The sequence below is a fragment of the Miscanthus floridulus genome, chromosome 2 (genome assembly GCF_019320115.1).
Source record: "Miscanthus floridulus cultivar M001 chromosome 2, ASM1932011v1, whole genome shotgun sequence".
NCBI lineage: Eukaryota > Viridiplantae > Streptophyta > Magnoliopsida > Poales > Poaceae > Miscanthus > Miscanthus floridulus.
This window is the reverse complement of record NC_089581.1, coordinates 41,301,137-41,318,199: the sequence shown is the minus strand read 5'-3', so window position 1 is coordinate 41,318,199 and position 17,063 is coordinate 41,301,137. Positions and strand designations below refer to the sequence as shown.

Sequence of the window (17,063 nt, the reverse complement as noted above, 5' to 3'; positions counted from 1 at the left end):
TTCGACTAGTGAGGTCATCCCCGGCATCGGGGAAACATTGGGGGAGCACCAGGGGGTCCACGCGCATCCATGGAATAGCTCGGCTTGGCCCAAGGCGGCCTTAGGTGGTGTGGCCATGGCAGCAGCGGCCCGATAGCCGGCGAGGATGGGCTCGAGGTCAGCCGGCCTTGGCCAGCAGGGGCCGACAGCGGTGGGGAGCACCTAGGGCCCTGAGCCCACCCATAGGGCTACCCAGCTTAGCTCGAGGTAGGCCAAGTCATCCTGGCCACGTGGCACCAGAGGCATGGCTCTGGCGGTGGCGGCGGCTCGACGATGGCGCCACTATTTTAACGCGAGGTCCTCCACACCAATTAGAACAGAGCATGTGCGCGGCGCTGGTAGTGAGTCATCATAGCTAGTGGAGCTAGCAGAGGATGAGTGAGAGGCGGTAGGCATAGAGCTTGGCTTGCCGGCAATGGCAGTTGGCTCTGCGTGTTCAGCCGAAGGCGATGGAGAGTGAGGCAAGGCAACTGGAGAGGCAGAGGGAACGAGTGAGGGAAGGGAGGAGGTTGGCGTCCACATCCAGGAGACAAGGGCGCGACCACATGACAGGGAGAGGGCGCTCATCACTATGCATGGCGAACACGTACCACACATGCGGTGTCCTCTGGGGCATTTCTTCGAGCACGTGGAGGACGACGGTGTGGTCGGTGTGGGAAATGTTTTTGGGCCAGTTATGGGCCAAATTGGACCTTGGTCCCATGAGCAAAATTGAAGCCCATGAACTGCTCTACAACTATCATAATGGGTGTGGAGCCATTAGAGCTATGGATTAGGAGATGATTAGATTCCAAGATAGCAGTGTCAATGCATTGACAGCAATTAAGGGAACTCAATCTTGATGATCAAAACGAAGTCAAACTCTGGCCAAACTTCTCTGAGTTCTTCTCCATGGAGTTAACTCCAACTTCTATTTTTGGATCAAATCAGGTTTCTTAACGAAAACACAGGAACGCGACACATCAATCATCATTGCCACTGAAATCTCTGACTTAGAATATTTTTAAGGGCTGAAAACAGCAGCAGATTCAATATTTGAGCATCTATTTGACTTATTTCCAAGCTAATTTGGCTCTTGATCCAAAAACAAAGTGTGCTATGCATAACTTAAACTTCAACTTTTGTTAAAGGTCAAACTTCATATCTAGTACTTAAATCATAGTTTCAACTTGGTCAAAGCAGCATCATGATAAACATTGGAATTAGGGTTTTCGACCAATTGAGGCATTTTATTGACATTTGCTCAACATGAACCTTTCATGACTTTTGTTCTAGAGTTCAATTAGAGTCATTTGGGCAAGGTAGCAAGGTTTGGTAGACATCCCATGTTCCATTTGCTTAATGAAGCAATTTAAGCAAAATGTAACTTATCATTTCATGTGACTTTTTGGCTCCAAACTTCATGAAACTTTTCCAATGGTGGAGATAGATAGATATTAAGGTGATGCTCACAAAAGAGCAATGTTTAACACTACTCAAGCATACATTTGAAAAGGGTCAACATGTAAGCAATGGTGTGTTGTCCAAATTTAAGTTGGGCTCATTTTCATAGATTTGACCTCAACACCTTCATCACCATTTTAGAGATAAGGAACTAATGCTCCTGATTACCTCTTGATCTATCATGTTTGAGCTCAAACCCACTGCCTAACAAGTGGCTAACACCCAGGGTGTTACTATGCTCCCCTTACGAGAATCTCGCCTCGAGATTCGGTGCGAAAGACTTTTAAGGGAAGGGAGGCATGTCATCCAATTTTCAACGTCTACGATAGCATTAGGTTACTTAGCTCCGAGCATTAGAGAGGCTAATTTGGTCAAGACATTCTCTGATACTTGTTCTTCATAGTAAATTTTTGTCTGTAGAATTTCCTTCATTGACCCCATGAAGCATTGTTACTTTGGGAGGAATCCAAGATAGCGCAGCACTTTGTTGTTGGAATGCGGAAAGTGCTATGGAGCATAAACTAACTACTCATAAATATATGTTTCTCTAGTGGGTATAGCATGTATATGAACAATCATGCTCCACAAAACCCTTCTTGTTAGGAAATTGGCCTACCAGCGGAAGGTGTTTACGTCACTGGTGACTATTCAACCACTTAGATGCCAATTGAGGAAACACTACATAAAGTTCCATGTGTGCAGTTCTCTTTCTCTAATGACAACACTGTATTATCTGAGTCTATTGAGTGAGCGGTGAATGTGATAGCTGACTCTGTTGGCTCAGCATTTTTGATGATCATTAGTTAAGGGGATCCTCGTATCCAAGCGACAACAGTTATCTGGGTTGAATCTAATGCAATCTCTTGGGTAAAAACACACAGCAATTACCAAAGGACGAGCCAATGTTAAAGATTGCTACTAAAAAGCATAATAGTGATGCTCAAAGGACAATAGTGGTCGAGGATTTATTCACGAAGTTTGAAAAGCAGTCCTCTACCAAAGTAGCTTGAGTACAACATTCTTTCATGGTACAATTACAATCCAACAAAGCTTACTTGTTGAACTACTTTTGACATTGAAGCTTCCTTTCTAATGTCAATCAACAACTCAAGATCATAACCTAAAATCTGTTGTTTGACACTTTTCAAATTGTTTTTGACTTGCAAAGGCACAAATTGACTTGTAGAACACCTTAACTGCTCAAGCATTGTTGATATGAGAGGGCAAAAGTAAGGCACAAAGGGGTGTAAGGAGTCTCCTCTAGGGCACCTAAATTATTATCTAACGGCAAAACATTGACCATGTTGCTAATCTTGGCATCAATCACAAACACAACCTTCTAACATGAGGGATGATAGCAATCAATAGAGAAATCACAGATTCTGTACACCTTGGTTTTCAGTACATATCTCACAAACTACAAGTCCATTCCACACAAATTTTGGTAGGCATCTATACCCATGAGTCCTCTAACAACTGACAAAAATTCAGCTCAAACAGACACTATTTGGCTATCAAAATGAATTATCTACCAATACTGCTCTGTTCTGAAATTTTTAATGTCCCCAAACTGGCAAAACATCTCTCAACTCTGATGCTTTACTCAACCAATGCTCAAACCAACTTCAGACATCGAAGTACCCCAAGTGAAGAATGAGCTCGCCAAGTTTTGTGACAATCCAACCATGTTTGAGCTTCTAATCACCGGCTTAAAGATAACTGGTTTGGTGCAATGAAAACTGGACATATTTCTCGTTCTTCTTTTTCTTTGCATCACACATTGTGGAGTGTGTTTCGCACTCTCTAACTCTTTGTACAGAAGCAGCAGTAGCTTTCTCACTGAGGATGGAGGCTAGGGTTTTTCCTTACATGCCTCTTTGGAAACAACCTTAACCATTGATTTAGACACCAACTCGATGATACACAAGCACTAGACTTGTGGGTTGTTTTTGTAGGGCACAATGTATACTACATGTAGAGGGGAAGTCCGGCAAAGATAAGGGACCGTTTCTAACTATCCTCCTATGCTTCATCCAATAGAGTCCTGAACAAATCCTTTGATAGCACCATATACATAATGATGCTGACCGAGACTAGGGACGTGCTTTCTCTAGCTCTTTACTTAGCTGATACAACATTTTGCACTATCTATGTGATGGTTCAAGATGGAATTGACTTGATCACAACGGCTCTAGAAGATAGAGTGCCACTCAGGCCGTTAGCTAGTTGATCAACTCCTTGTTGGTTATTGTTCTGTGAGACACAACCTTCATAGCTACCAAAGAGTCGTTACCTAGCCAGAGATTAACCTTCCTACTGGTAACTAAGCAGTTATCTCTCAACACTAAAAAGATTCCAAATCTTCACTCTTGACAACAAGAATTGTGGTCGATGCATAAACAGATGGTCGCCATTGAAGTCAGCAGAAAAGGGTCACACCGAAGAAGGTCGGTTGATCATCTTGCACATAAAGGTCAAGACTTGGACAGAAAGCTCATAAGCACCAGGTGACCTATTATAGGACATAATATCCTAGTCCATTTATCATCCAATTGATAACTTGTCTAACTTTAAGTATTGTGTACCTTTCTGATCCAACGGGGATGACGCAAGTTGCTCACTAGATGACTGATGTCATTATAGGGATAGTCAAGTAGAGTCACTTGTCTACCACCTCTTGTAGTCTGCTATTGTTTATGTCGATGATCTGTTCTTCTAGGTTATCCTTTTTGCAACTTTAGAAGGAAACTCTACTACTTTTGGTCTGATATATGGATCTTCTAATTAGATATGGAGAGATAACCAAGGAAGAGCTTATGTTAAAATAACACATCGGTGCAGTTCCATAATGGATCATGATTAGAAACCTCGATACCAACGTGCACCCAGCAGCACAACCATGTGCTGGCCGGCCACAAGGAGGCCCTAGGTTCTGTTGTGGCACCGTTAGTCATTAACCAAGACACCATTACTGAACACACAACCAAAGTGAACTTTCATGTGGCATAGATTGGGTTGTAAGAACAAGCACTATGAGTAAGCAAAGATAGTCACAAGGTTTGGACTCAACAAGGGGTGGTCCAAGGTAAAGACATGGCACAGGAGAAACATAGATTAACTAATGCAGACAACTAAGCATGAGACTCTTGCTTAAATTTCCACGCATATCTAGCTTCCACCAATATAGATCTCTAGAGAAAAGACTTCCATGGGATTTGGTCTTGTTGGGCAACAACATGAGATCAGGACCGATAAACATTCCGAGACTTGAGAGAGTTAGAGATTAAACAAGCGAGATTCGAGGGACAGAGCTGATACACTGACTAGGGATTCAGTTGATAAAGCAATGAAATGATTTGCAAGGAAAAGACTCTGAGGTTCAGGTAGCGAGAGGTTAGCGTTGCACTGGATCACCTTTAGGATAAGGGCAGAGATGTCCAACAAGGATTTATGGGCAGGGTCTTCACACACAGGAGCAAGACATCCATGACATATGCAAGCATTTAAGGGAACCAAACTTGGACTCACGAGTCAAGCAAAAGCATGGATACACAAACATTCAAGGGCTAACAATCACACACATAGGCTCAAGCTCCTAAGCAAGGGAATCTACTTGGAGAAAACCATGAGATTAACATAACTTGAGTGTTGTTCCAGGATAAGGCTATTCACACTCACATGCTTACCGAGGACAAAAAGGGTGACAACTATGGTACCACCTAGATCACAACACATTCACACATACATCATGGTAATACCTAGAAAGCAAGCAACCACATGTCTAAAGAACTAGTGTCAAGATAACTTGAAAGGAAGAACCTACCATTATATTTAAAAGAAAAGCATGTGCAGACTTCTAACAAGGTATCACTACCAGTTTTAGTTTTCAAAAGGGTGAAGTTTTTGCTAACTACTAACTTGTCATCTATTTTCTTTGAAAGCAAACATACAAGGCAAAGCTAATCAAACACTATCTTCAAGCACAGCTACTCAAGCGACATGGAACAAGGCATTTTTCCTAGCTTTACACAAGGAAAATAGTAACATCACATTGATCACAAGTTACTTATTATTAGAACAAAGCTGAGGAGAGCATATTTATGCACAAGCACAATCATGATGCATGACCGTCCTATTTGTCCTCACAAAATTGCCAGCCTAAGGTGGCAATCACGTTCTATGTCGATGGCATAACACATACTCTCTAGATATATAGCTAGTTGTCAGCTACATTCAATCTATGCATTCGTGGTTAGCATACCTATAGAAGGATTTCATTTCAGCCCAACCCCACATATACATATGCAAGAATGAAAATCTAGTCTCTAAGTTGCAATCTAAATACTTCCATATATATATATACCCAACATATATATACTTCCGTACCAAAGCTACCCATATGTAAATACGTGCATGCATACATATAAATATGCATGTACAACCATACCAAAACTAACCCACAATTAAATACCTCCGTATATACATGATATATATATATACTTTAGTATCAAAGCTACCTCTCCCCTTATACTGCATGCTCACATCTTGTGGTCATGCCACTCATCATCTTATCTTGGGCGTAGAGGTATATTGATCCATACATTACCACTTAAGTGAATGGCATCCATACAATAGCATGCCGTATGGACGATGAAATAAAAATTGCAATTAAGTAAATCCCTCATAGTTAGTATCAGTTTACTTAGCCACCTAGTAGTCCTTAATTGGGCTTAACTAGAGGTTGTCGCTAGCATAGTTTTGCAAATTAGTTTTGACAAATTTGTCTGTAGCTAAGGTTTTAGTCCAAATAGGCTTTTAAAATCAAAACTTTGTTTTTAAAACTACGTATATGACAGTATTATGCTTAATCTTGCTCTGATGCTAGTTGTGATAGAACCACCTAATTTATACAAGATCAAGTACGGTTGTCCCCGTTTAACATGTTAACGCGCACATACTTTCACTTATATAAACCCGGTAGTCCACCGAGTGTTACGAAGGACCTCGGTAAATCAACATCACAACCAAGATCGCACGATTAAGCAAATACACATCATATACATAGAGTTGCAGCGGAAAAAATGTAACCATGAGTTCAGAAGTAATAATACAAGTTTGGGTTTCAAAACCGATTAGTGAAAACAACATAGCTTTCAACTGATTACAATAATATAAGTTCCAAAAATATTGCTAGCATATGAGACATCCTCTGACAAAAGCATATAGATAAGAACACTATATAGAGTTGCCGAGCCCACCGATGGTTAGCCACCATCTTCAGCAGGCTGAGAATATCACCTGCAACATGGTGGGATAAACCCTGAGTACTCGAATGTACTCAGCTAGACTTACCCGTCATAAACCAAAAATAAAGTGACACCAAGGAGTATGAAAGGCTTTATCGGTAGAGTTAGCTTGACAACATTTTGCATAAAACCTTAAGTAACATAACTTGGAGATTGAATATCTTTAGCATCAAATTGAATACATATTCAATTAAGCATCTCTAGATTAGTACCTGTACTAGAGCAATCACATGATTAAGCTAGCAAGCATTAGTAACCATATCCGGTGTATTAATTTGAGCATCATCATAACCATCAAGTTCCATCAATTAATGCTACGTTGCCTCTGCTCAGTCAAGTTCTCACTATCCAGGAGAGACGGTGACTCGAATCGATTCCAACCAGCTGGGGACTTATTCCTAACACAAAACCATATTTCCTCCATCGAGGTTGTGTCGGCTCACCTTTGGTACAACTCAGGTACAATAGCGGATCTGATCAGCATCGCACCCTCAGGGATACTACTAGTCTGCCAGGAAGTTCTGGCCTAGCCTGCCCTTGGTCTCATGCCACTGGCTCCCCACACATCCTTACTTCCTCTAGTGTGCGCACTTTCACTTACCGTGTCCTAGCTTGAGTTGAGCTACTCGGCTTTGCGGTCAGAACGGCTTATCCATCCAACTAAGTGCTAGGCATGCGTTCAACATGACATGAGGACATACAACAAATCGGTCCTTAACCAACACAGACGTGGATAAATAGGCACCAACACCTCCGTGCCTTGTTGCTTCTCTATCACAATCCCGCCCAGTCTCCTTTTATTCATCAACACATGGTTATTTCCACGATAGCAATTATAGCCAACCATGACCAGATATCTATCTATATCTTGTAGGTGACAGGAAATCACTTGACTTATACCGGACTAAGCATGGCTAAGCATATATTCGATCCTAGACCTACATAGGATTCAAGATATATTTGTCGGGTCAAGGAAAGTATATGCAGCAAGTGGTTCGAATCAACCCCTAGTACTTAATGCATCAACATAAAAGGACTCAAGTTGATATTTAGAAAACATAGGAGGCTTAGAATGCTCTAGGGCTTGCCTGGGATCCGACACAAGTCAGATCAGTTAGCTCGCACCGTCTTGGTGACATCTTCGGTCCTAGCACTTGCTTAGTCCTTCCATGTTTGGGATAGGTCCACCATACACCATCTTAAGGTTAGGCTCCAACATCACATCCTTTACGTGGTTCATAGTGATTAATTTAATCACTATGAAAAAGACAAATTGCTATTGCAAGAAAACATGTAAGAGCAAGATAAATCTAAAACTCAACATTTTCTATAAACATATAGCCATATTATGTATCAACATGATATAACAACATCATACAAAGGTTGTGGAACCACATTTTACATTTTTACATACTTATATTATTTATAAACTATTTAATAAGCATTAAACAAGTTCAATCAATAACTCAGTCATTTGCATCCACTGAATATGAAATTTTTACCACAGCAGATATGTGACATCAACAGCCTACCATAAAAATTTCACAGCAATTGGAGCACCAAAACTTTAGATATGAGAATAACAAGCAAAATAAGCTAAAATTGCCTATTTAACAAGACTAAACCAAAACATTATAAAAGCAGTACACAACTAGCATGTTTACTATTTTTATTAGCTAGAGCATGTCATGACAAGATTAACACAATTAGAATTACCATTTTTGGAATTCTATAACTCAAGATATGCATATGTCCAACTTAAAAGCATTTTTAAAAGCACTTTACAAGAATAAATAAAACAACAGAAACTTTCTACTAATACATATCATATTGTAACTCTAATGCATAGAACTACTCTCAAAGATTCCAAAATGTCTTTATTTGCTATTTTATGATTTTTCTATGATTTATTATGATTTTCCAAAGTTTTAGCCATAAAAGAAAAAACAAATTTACACCGAGGACCCCAAACTTTCACGAAAACAGATACCAGCGAAATGGTCCTTCTAGGAACTATTCACATAAGTCACAACTTCTATAGAAAACCCCTTGGACTTGTTTCTATTTGAACGTGAGGTCCTCCACGCCAATCAGAACAGAGGAGGCGGAGGAGGATTGGTGGTCAGCCGATTTCTGACTGGTGAGGTCGTCCCCAGCGTCGGGGAAACAGCGGGGGAGTACCAGGGGGTCCACGCGCATCCATGGGATAGCTTGGCTCGGCCCGAGACAGCCTTAGTTGGCGCAGCCATAGCAGCAGTGGCCCGACGGCTAGCGAGGATGGGCTCGGGGTTAGCTGGCCTTGGCCAGCAGGGGCTAGCAGTGGTGGGGAGCACCCAGGGCCCTGAGCACACCCGCAGGGCTACCCCACTCAGCCCAAGGTTGGCTAGGTTGACCTGGCCACGCGGCACCAAAGGCACGGCTCTAGCGGCGGTGGTTGCACGATGATGGAGCTTCTCGGCGAGCGCGTGCGTGGAGCTGGTAGTGAGTTGGCACAACTGGTGGAGCTAGAAGAGGGCGCGGGGAGGCTCAAAGGACGAGTGAGGGGCAGTAGCCATGGAGCTTGGCTTGCTAGCAATGGTGGTCGGCCCTACGCGTTCTGCCAAGGGCTATGGAGAGTGAGGCGAGGCAAGTGGAGAGGCAGATGGAGCGAGTGAGGGAGGGGAGGAGCTTGGCATCTGCATCCGGGAGGCAAGGGCACGACCATGCGGCAGGGAGAGGGCGCTCATCACTATGCATGGTGGACACATACCTGACACACAGTGTCCTCTAGGGCATTTCTCCGAGCACGTGGAGGGCGATGGTGTGGTTGACGTGGGAAGTGTTTTTGGGCCAGTTATGGGCCAAATTGGACCTTGGTCCCATGAGCAAAGTGGAAGCCCACGAACTGCTCTACAACTATCATAAAGGGTGCAGAGCCATTAGAGCTATGGATTAGGAGATAATTAGACTCCAAGATAGTAGTATCAATGCATTGACAACAATTAAGGGAACTCAATCTTGATGATCAAAACAAAGTCAAACTCCGGCCAAACTTCTCTGAGTTCTTCTCCATGGAGTTAACTCCAACTTCTATTTTTGGATCAAATCAAGTTTCTTAATGAAAACATGGGAACATGACACATCAATCATCATTGCCACTGAAATCTCTGACTTATAATATTTTTAAGGGCTGAAAACAGCAGCAGATTCAATCTTTGAGCCTCTATTTGACTTATTTCCAAGATGATTTGGCTCTTGATCCAAAAACAAAGTTTGCTATGCATAACTTAAACTTCAACTTCTATTAAAGGTCAAACTTCATATCTAGTCCTTAAATCATAGTTTCATCTTGGTCAAAGCAGCATCACGATAAACCTTGGAATTAGGGTTTTCGACCAATTGAGGCATTTTCTTGACATTTGCTCAATATGAACCTTTCATGACTTTTGTTCTAGAGTTCAATTAGAGTCATTTGGGCAAGGTAGGAAGGTTTGGTAGACATCCCATGTTCCATTTGCTTAATGAAGCAATTTAAGCAAAATGTAACTTATCATTTCATGTGACTTTTTTGCTCCAAACTTCATGAAACCTTTCCAATGGTGGAGATAGATATTAAGGTGATGCTCATGAAAGAGAAATGTTTAACACTACTCAAGCATACATTTTAAAAGGGTCAACATGTAAGCAATGGTGTGTTGTCCAAATTTAAGTTGGGCTCATTTTCATAGATTTGACCTCAACACCTTCATCACCATTTCAGAGATAAGGAACTAAAGCTCCTGATTACCTCTTGATCTATCATGTTTGAGCTAAAACCCACTGCCTAGCAAGTGGCTAACACCTAGTGTGTTACAAATGTGTGGATGAGTTGGGTAAAAACTTGATGAATTATTATTATTAAAACTTCACATACCTGCATAGGAGACTACAACCACAAATAGGTCTTTTGCTCTACCCTTGCATTCCACTACCACAAAACAAACACAAAGCATAGGTGGGAGCCAGTGGCCAGTACAAATCATACTGATAATTGTTTGATAGGTTCCGAGCCCGAGTTTGGTTGAGAAGATGGAGTCGACGTCTGCTGCCCTTCTACAAATCATACTAGGGAGGTGATTGGGAGGATTAGAGGTCTTGTTCCTACGCTCAAATTTGGTTGAGAAGATGGAGTCAACGTATGCTGCCCTTCTACTTGATGCTGTTCTGGATGCTGCATGCTCTGAGTGATTCCACCAAGTGGTGATACAATAATGAGTAAACCTTGCTATTTGTACTCTCTTGAGACAGGTATTCAATGTATGACTGTGATATCGACTGTTATTTGATAATGTGATGGGATGATCACCTAGGGCTATCATGTTATACTTTGAATCTCTGAATTTCCCTTCGAGGAAATTAGGATTGTTTTAGTCTGTGTTGTCACCTTCAGGTGGAAGCTTTGTCACCATGGTTTTAGTATCTCTGTAGGCAACCATTGCGTCGATGTGTATTTTAATTATTTTCATAAGCTTAGTCTATTTGCTAGGTGTTGTGGCTGAGGGTCCTCTCTCCTTGCTTTTTCTTGTTGTTCTAGGTTGCTTTGGGTTGTCTACCACTATCTTTGTGGTTTGTAACATGTGGCTACAATGACTTTCTCATAGTTGTGTGGTGTAATTTTGTTCTTTTTAATAAAACATGTGACAAGATATCACCAAGGCATGTTCATAAAAAATCTTGTGTATATCCAAAGTATAGGCTAGCACCCGTCTAGGGCAACATATTAGTCATACTTTAAAAAACAACATACATTAACCTAACTTATTAGAAACTGTTTATCTTAAAAACATGCAGATCTTATGTGTCTCCTAAATTATTTACGAAATCTCACATGACGGTTGAAGTATTCTAAGTATATTTTCTAGAAGAAAATAGTGATCAGTGATATACATCGAAGACCATGTGAAGTTAAATGCAGAAAGTACTTTTATTTGAGTGGAGGAAGTAACATATCTTTCTATAAGAATAAAAAAAAGCCAAGGAAAGTACCTAGAAAAAAATCCAAGGAAAGTAGTAGATACTCCTATATTCATACTCTATCTCTCTCTTCATACTAATATAAGGGATCCAAGTGATTTTTTTGACAAAATAAAGACTAGTATGATAAAACATCACCTTGCTCATCACTAATTAGGATATAGAGGGAGTACTTTAGTTATTATTTTCCTTAATAATTAATGTTGGTTATATTGTGCGATGCTAAGTTTAAAAGAAGTCTCAGAATTTCCTAACAAAAAAAGATGCTCTGTAAACTAGCTATTTTTAGGGAAGTCTCCCATGTCCCATCCAGCAAGGCATGTATAGGAATGACACATGTGCAAGTGGATCCTCATGGTGTAACTCATCGAGCCCTTTCGGGTACACATAGCCTAAGGGCTTCTTTGGTTGGGTGGCCAACCCCTGACTAGGCTGCTGGAGATAAGATGTGGATGTTTGGTTGCCTGTTCTTGGGCCTTAGCCAGGCTTAAGGTGGTCGTCGTACACACCTAGGCTTGGCTCCCAAAGAACGGATTCGAGATCCATTTTTCTAAGGCCTAGCTTGGCGAAGCTATGCGCCTGCTCTATCCCATGGGCCCGGGTGGCTCTTGGTAGCCACCGAATATAAGCTGCACCTCACTGCCCCCTCGGGTTTCCTAGGTACTGTTCACTTGCTCTCTGTGGTGCCACTCTCGGTCTCGCTCTTGCTCTCCCTCTCCCTCTCACCCCCTTCTGTCTTTGTCATCCTCAGGGTGCCACTGGTGGTGGTGAACCTCATCGGTGCATCTGGTAAGTGGGTTGGGCCACTGGTACATGGCCGGATCCCCATCTCCTTCATGTTTTCTTGTTTTGTTCTACTATGGATTTGTCCTAGATTTGTTACAGATGGTTCAATTTTATGCTGAGCTTTAGGAATTTGGTCGATGATTGTTATGGACCTAGGTGGCATAGCATGTCCTGTTGTAGTCGGTCCTTAGAACTGATTAGGGTTTTGTTCATACTGCTACTTTGGTCCGAGTAATTGGTATCCCTATTTCCTGTTTAGCGTAATGTTCTGGTTCAGATCCATCTTTCTTTGCATGTTTGACTAGATCTAGGTGGCATAGCCTTTGGTGTCGTAGCCAATCGTTTGATTTGGTTAAGGTTGAGGTTGTACTAATACTTAGTCCCAAATTCTTGTTTAGCATCATTAATCCTGCGGTTAGGTGTCGTCGGCTCATTGTTAGGGGTGTAGCAATTGTTGTCGTCATGACTGCTTAGGTGTTTCTTAGATTCAGATAGATGTCATCCAGTAGGAGAGGAATTAGGTATGGCCCAATGTTTGTCAGAGATCAAGAAAGGGCAGCAAACCTTAGGTTCATCCACCACAGCGATGACAACAACTGTGTGGAGCTTCTTAGGATGAAGAGAGCTCCTTTCTTCTAGCTCCATGACTTGTTTCGCAATAGGGGCCTACTCAGGGATAGCATCAACTATGAGATTGAAGAACAACTTGCCATGTTGATTCTAGTGGTTTGGCATAACACAAGATTCAGGGTCATCAAACACACTTTTAGGAGGTCTACTAAAACTATCAGTAGGTATTTCTAGGAAGTGCTTTATGCAGTGGGTGAACTAAGAAATGAAATGATAGTGGCTTCTTCTACTTCAGTCCATCCCAAAATTCAGCATAGCAAAAAATGGAATCCTTTCTTCAAGGTTGGAGTTTCTTACTTCACTTATTCCATTTTCACTACTAGGACTTCCATGTTGATGTACCTTTTTTGTTTAGACTATGTTGGTGCCATTGATGGTACTCATGTTCTTGCTCGAGTTGCTGAGAAACATAGAGCTGCTTTCATGGGCAGGAAGCACACAACCACCCAAAATGTCCCGGCTACAGCTGATTTTGACCTAAGATTCACTTATGTGTTAGCTAGTTGGGAAGGTTTAGCTCATGATGCTCTAATTCTTGCTGATGCTTTGGAAAGGGATGATGGTCTTAGGATACCACCAAGTATATTGGTATCTCCTTGGTTTCTTTATTAGCCTAGGTTTTGTAGGGTCCTACACTTCTAATTATGTCCCTTTTTCCTTATGTCTAGGCAAGTTCTTCCTTATAGATGCTGGGTATGCTATCAAGCCTAGGTTCTTGCCACCCTATCGAGGCACAAGATACCATCTGAGGGAATTGGAGTTAGGAGCCCCCAGAATCCTAGAGAGCTTTTCAATCTGAGGCATTCCTCCTTGAGGGTCATAGTTGAAAGGGCTTTTGGGGCACTCAAGAATAGGTTCAAGATCCTTTACAACAAGCCTTTTCACCCCTACAAAACTCAAGTGAAGCTTGTGTTAGCTTGTTGTATCCTACACAACTGGATACTTAGGTATGGTGTTGATGAAGTCATCCCACTAGGGTTTGACTGGGAGGCCAACCCTACAAATGAGGCAGCCCCAAATGACAATGTTAGTGATAATAATACTTGGGCATCCAAGAGGGACACCTGGGCCAACTAGATGTGGCAAACTAGGAATGGGGTCCATTGAAGCTTGTTCCAGCAGCAGTATGGATGAACTCTATGATGTTTCAATTGTGTTATGTTTATGAGACCATTCCTAAGGCGATGATGCCATTCTCTGTCTTGTAATTCGAACTGAATTTGGTAATTACTATTGTTTGTAATCTAAACTTAAATTGCTACCTACTATTGTCTTATAATCTGAATTGAGTTTACTACCTACTATTGTCTTGTAATCTGAACTAAAATTGCTATGTTTACTATTCTATTGTCTTGATTTTCCATGTTCACTTATTCATGTTCTTTTGTTGTCCTCTGATATTGTGAACTCCATGCTTTATTTTCTTCTGCACGTACTACTTTTATTTTGGGTAGCTATGGCTAGGCTTGATGGGTTTGACATCTTTGGGGGGATGTCCAAAATAACCTTGTCGATGAGGTGCAAGAGCTGCAACCTACACCACAAGGAAATGGTGCTGCAGCTAGGCCGAACTGGACACCTATGATGTCTACCTATGTACTGAGCAAGTTTTCAGGCTTGGTTACTAAAGGAGTTAGGACAGACAAGGGGTTCAAGGACTGTCATGTCAATACAGTGGCTAGGGAACTATAGAGTTACATAGACCAGCAAGTTTTAGGTACATAGGTCTACAACCACCTTTAGAAGAGGCGTACCAAGTGGGTGAAGATCTATAGGCATAGGGCCTTAGTGGTGCTAACTAGGATGAGGACCTATGCATGAATACACTAGACCACTATAAGAAATAAGGCTTTACATGATGGTTTACTGGTGACATTCTAAGAAAACATCATAGAATTCTATTGTCTATGACCATTCATTCCTGAGGTGATACATCTATGACGACTGGTTTAGTTGTCATCATGGTTGGACGTTACAGATCATATTCCCCTGTAAATGATGCAAGATCTAGAGTATTGGATATCCAGCCCAAGACCTAGTACCCCTCACATATATAAGCAGAACCAAAACTTAGGGTTTCTCAACTCTCTCACCCTCTCCCTCTCCCTTAACCGAGAGCAGCGCACACCCTCACCCTCTCTCTTAGCCCAGCAAGCACATCTCTCTCTTCCTCTCCCTCTCCCTCTCCCTCTCTCATAGGCCCACACCCTCTCCCTCTCCTCCTCCTATCTCTGAGTGGCATGCACTCCTAGTAGCCACTGGCGGTGGGCCGCACGGTGGTGCCCTTTTCTGGTGGCGACGCTCCTAGGCCCTTCTCCCTCTCCCTCCCCTCTAGCATGGGCGATGGCGGGATCCGACGTGGGCAATTGCGGTGGTGGTGGCGGGATCCCAGTAGCGGCAGCCACTGGATCTCGGTGTGGGTGATGGTGGTGGTAGTGGTGGGATTTTGGCGTGGGCGGCGGCGGTGGCAAGTTCTCGGCGTGTGGGCGACAATGGCGTTGGGTAACCCTAGTCCCTAAAGTACTAAAACCCATTGCTCCTATGCTGGTTCCTATCGCTCCTGTGCTAGTTCCTGTAGCTCCTGTGATTCTCCTAACCCTAAGCACCTCTCTCCCTTTGTAGGGATGAGATCCAGGTGAATTCCCACCCTTCCTTCCTCGTGTTGTCTCTCTATGTCAAGATTTGGTGACCTTGGATTCAATCTTGGTTCGAGCTAATGGTGCCTAGTGCCTGTTGCCTAGGATTTGGTTGGGGTACTAAGGCACAAGATGTGGTGCTATAGGGGGCAAGGCGACAAGCCAGATCTCATCCTTAGCTACCACCACTATAGACCAGGTTTGGGTATTTGCAATTCTTGTGTGGTAGGTAATGCTAGCTCTGGTTAAAGAAGCCACAGATGTGCAATTCTGCAGACACATAACTTCCAATGCCTGCACAAATATATTTCATTATGACTATGTTATCTGTTTGCAAAGTGGAGTAGAGAGGAATGATTATGTATAAATGTAACACCCTAAACTTTGCAACTTTGGAAATAGATGAAAAATGATTTAATTTTCACATTTTGTGCTTATGAAGCATAGGATAAATAACATTTTTCTATTAAATTAAAATTTATCATAGGGTTTAGAAACATCTTTCTTGCATGCATGCTGCTGCATATGATTTATTATGATGATTGGTTTTTGTCCAAAATTCAAACCAATTCAATTGTCTTCAAAAGGATTTCAAACAAAATGGCTTTTGCAATAAAAAAACGAAAAGAAAATATCCTCTCTCTTGGCCCATGGCCTCCTCCCTCTCCCTCCCATGCGGCCCGAGCCCACTTCAGCGTTGGCCCAGTTTTCCCTTCACAAGCACAGCAGGCCGGCCCAACAAGAGCTAAAACCCGCACGCATGCCTCTCCCTCTCTGTTGTCTGTCTAACCGGTGGAGCCCACGCATCATAGTCGTCCCCTTCCTCTCATCGTCCTCAAGCAGGACTCTACCGATGGCAATCGACCGCCGGATCCCAGACTCCTAGTTTTTTTTGGCGTGCGTGCCACGACCCAAGGCCTCATAAATAGCAAGCCACAACCAAGCCCTAGCGCAAGCCGCAACGCCGCCGCCTCACGCTTACAGCCCGCGGCAACCACGAAACTCTAAAGCCGCAGAGATCGTTTCGCCGTGCCGCTGTTTTGCTGCCGCCGGTTTTGATCTCCAGACACGTCCGCTTCCCGTCCTCTTGTCCAAGCTATCCCGCGGCGCTGTGCTGCTTGGATCGGCATCCCACCGACGAGCAGACAAAGCCACCGCCACTGTCTGCACCTTACGCTGCCTTGCCGTTGTGCCTAGCTAGCTGACGAGCTCAGACCCGAGGTAAAGCAGA

At 42.6% G+C, this 17,063-nt stretch overlaps 1 protein-coding gene across 5 annotated transcripts in view; it reads left to right on the top strand.

Moving 5' to 3' along the window:
- LOC136522537 (transcription factor PHYTOCHROME INTERACTING FACTOR-LIKE 13-like) overlaps positions 1–10,991 on the top strand; it is a 41,774-nt gene extending 30,783 nt beyond the window's left edge. For 2 of the 5 annotated variants that reach the window (XM_066516350.1, XM_066516355.1), the window contains exon 9: positions 10,809–10,988. In XM_066516350.1, the coding sequence (XP_066372447.1) occupies positions 10,809–10,875 (67 nt within the window). In that variant the 3' untranslated portion in view covers positions 10,876–10,988. Of the gene's footprint in view, positions 1–10,808 lie in introns of all 5 variants that reach the window. The other 3 variants (XM_066516366.1, XM_066516360.1, XM_066516400.1) reach the window with 3 other exon arrangements.
- The last annotated feature ends 6,072 nt before the right edge of the window (positions 10,992–17,063 follow it).